The sequence below is a fragment of the Bos taurus genome, chromosome 7 (genome assembly GCF_002263795.3).
Source record: "Bos taurus isolate L1 Dominette 01449 registration number 42190680 breed Hereford chromosome 7, ARS-UCD2.0, whole genome shotgun sequence".
In the NCBI taxonomy this organism is placed as follows: domain Eukaryota; kingdom Metazoa; phylum Chordata; class Mammalia; order Artiodactyla; family Bovidae; genus Bos; species Bos taurus.
Window position 1 is genome coordinate 8458443 of NC_037334.1, and position 2342 is coordinate 8460784.

Here is a 2342-nt window from a genome sequence, read left to right on the forward strand (position 1 = left end):
TGAAATGATCTCCTGGATAGATCACATACAAGGTCACAAAACACCCTCAATCAATTTAAGAGAACAGAAATTACATCAAGCATTTTCCTTGACCACAATTGTATGAAACTAGAAAACTACAGAAAGCAAACTAAAAAAAGCTAGATATGGAACAGGTTATTGATCACAGCTTCAGGATGAATGGACCCTGCTTACCCCTTGTTTTCAGAATTTTAGTCTCTAGAACTGTGAGGCAATAAATTTCTGTTGTTTAAGCCAACTATTTATGGTACTTTGTCATAACAGCCCCAGAAAAATAATACACCGTCTTTAAATATAGTCAAAGTCAAGACACAGTAAGATATAGTGATTACAGAACAGAAAAATTAAACTAATGTTTAGATATATCCAAGATTGTGAAAAATGCCTACCAATGGTTTGATCCTTGCTACTTATGAGAGTCCTACAACAATCCCATCACTGAGAGATGGTGCCCTGCTGAGGAGTCTCCCTAGGGTCCCCTTCAGTCTCTGTTCCTCAAACTGTAGATGAAGGGGTTCAGCATGGGGGTGACCACAGTGTACATCACTGAGGCCACCAGAATTGTCCTAGAGGATGAAATGACTGCAGAACTGAGGTAGACCCCTAGGCCTGTGCTATGGAACAAAGAAACCACAAAAAGGTGAGATCCACAGGTGGAAAAAGCTTTATACTTGCCCCTGGCTGAAGAAATTCTCAGGATGGAGAAGAAAATCTGAGAGTAAGAAAAAAGGATCCAAAAGAGAGGAAAAACAGCTAGAATAATAGCCACAAAATACACCACTATGTTATTGATCAGGGTGTCAGAACAGGTAAGCTTCAGGACTTCAAGAAGATCACAAAAAAAGTGTGGGATCTTCATGTTCATGCAGAAGGACAGCCTCAAGACAGTCAAAGTCTCAAGCAGGGAGCTTGTGACACTGAGGCACCAGGAACCCAGAGTCAGCATCCCACAGACCCAGGGGTTAATGATGACCATATAGTGCAGAGGGTGACAGATGGCCACAAAGCGGTCATAGGCCATCACACTCAGGATTAAAATGTCCAGGCATTCAAATACAAAGAACAAAAATATCTGGATGATGCAGCCTTCATAAGTGATAACTTTGCTCTGTGTCTGGATGTTCCATAGCATCTTTGGGATGGTGGTGGAGGTGAAACCGATGTCTGCAAATGACAGGTTGGAGAGAAAGAAGTACATGGGGGTGTGGAGGTGGGGGTCTGAGATGATGGCCAGGCTCCCAGCAAATGTGACCACGTACAAGGACAGAAACAGCCCAAAGAAGAGAGGCTGCAGGTCTGGGTCCTCTGTGAATCCCAGGAGGAGAAAGCTTCTTGTTTGGTTTATTTCCATGTGGCTGTCGGGTTTGTTCAGAATCAGCTGAAAAGAAACACGGAATTCACTCCAGATAATCATTAGTGCGAATGACAGAAATATCCTTAATCCAAACTCATGGAGATGTCATTCATTTGGGGCTAAAAATTTGATCTATTTGGTAACAAATTGTGGTTGCCATTGCTACTTGGAAAATCTGTTCCTAGGTTCAGTAGCTCTCTCTGAATAAAAAATATTTGGTAGAAATAAGGGGAGAAAAGATCAATAATTGTACCATAAGTTGAAAAATTATAAATAAGAATCTACTATGGAGAGAATTAGGATATAAAAAAGAATCTATTTGACTGATAAAAATTAATGTATTTAATGTATAAAGTCCTAAGTGTAAATCATAGAAAGATTAATGCATGAATTTAGAAAAAGGCATAGGATATTAAAGGTTCATAAAAGAAAGTGTAAAAAGGCAATAAATGTTAGACAAAAATTCTTTCTACTATTTCTCTATGAGGGATACTGTCTTCATTGCTAGAATTTATGTCTCTTCACAAAAGATTAAGAAGGAAAAATTCCATCATGTGGAAAGAAAAATAAAATTTCAAACACTTGCTATGAGAGGATAGTTGATCTGCTTTTCTGGCCTTGAGAAATTAAATCAGCATATAGATCTTTTATAATTAGACACATACTTGTACAAACCCAAGGGGAAATGACCTATAACAAGATACACTAAACTGTGGACAGGAATCACCTTTGAGTGGCAATAAAAGTCTAGATTTTTAGATTCATTTTATCCTACTATTTCTTTATTTTTTTTAATTTTATTTTATTTTTAATCTTTACATAATTGTATTAGTTTTGCCAAATATCAAAATGAATCTGCCACAGGTATACATGTTTTCCCCATCCTGAACTCTCCTCCCTCTTCTCTCCCCATACCATCCCTCTGGGTCGTCCCAGTGCACTAGCCCCAAGCATCCAGTATCGTCAC

At 38.5% G+C, this 2342-nt stretch overlaps 1 protein-coding gene across 1 annotated transcript; it reads right to left on the reverse strand.

Moving 5' to 3' along the window:
- Positions 1 to 502: 502 nt before the first annotated feature.
- On the reverse strand, positions 503 to 1435 carry OR7C71 (olfactory receptor family 7 subfamily C member 71). The gene has a single exon (NM_001390739.1). The coding sequence runs from the start codon at positions 1433 to 1435 to the stop codon at positions 503 to 505; it is 933 nt and encodes a 310-aa protein (NP_001377668.1).
- Between the last annotated feature and the right edge of the window lie 907 nt (positions 1436 to 2342).

Coding starts and splice junctions, on each gene's coding strand:
- OR7C71 (NM_001390739.1), bottom strand. CDS start 1,435: ATGATTATCTGGAGTGAATTCCGTGTTTCTTTTCAGCTGATTCTGAAC.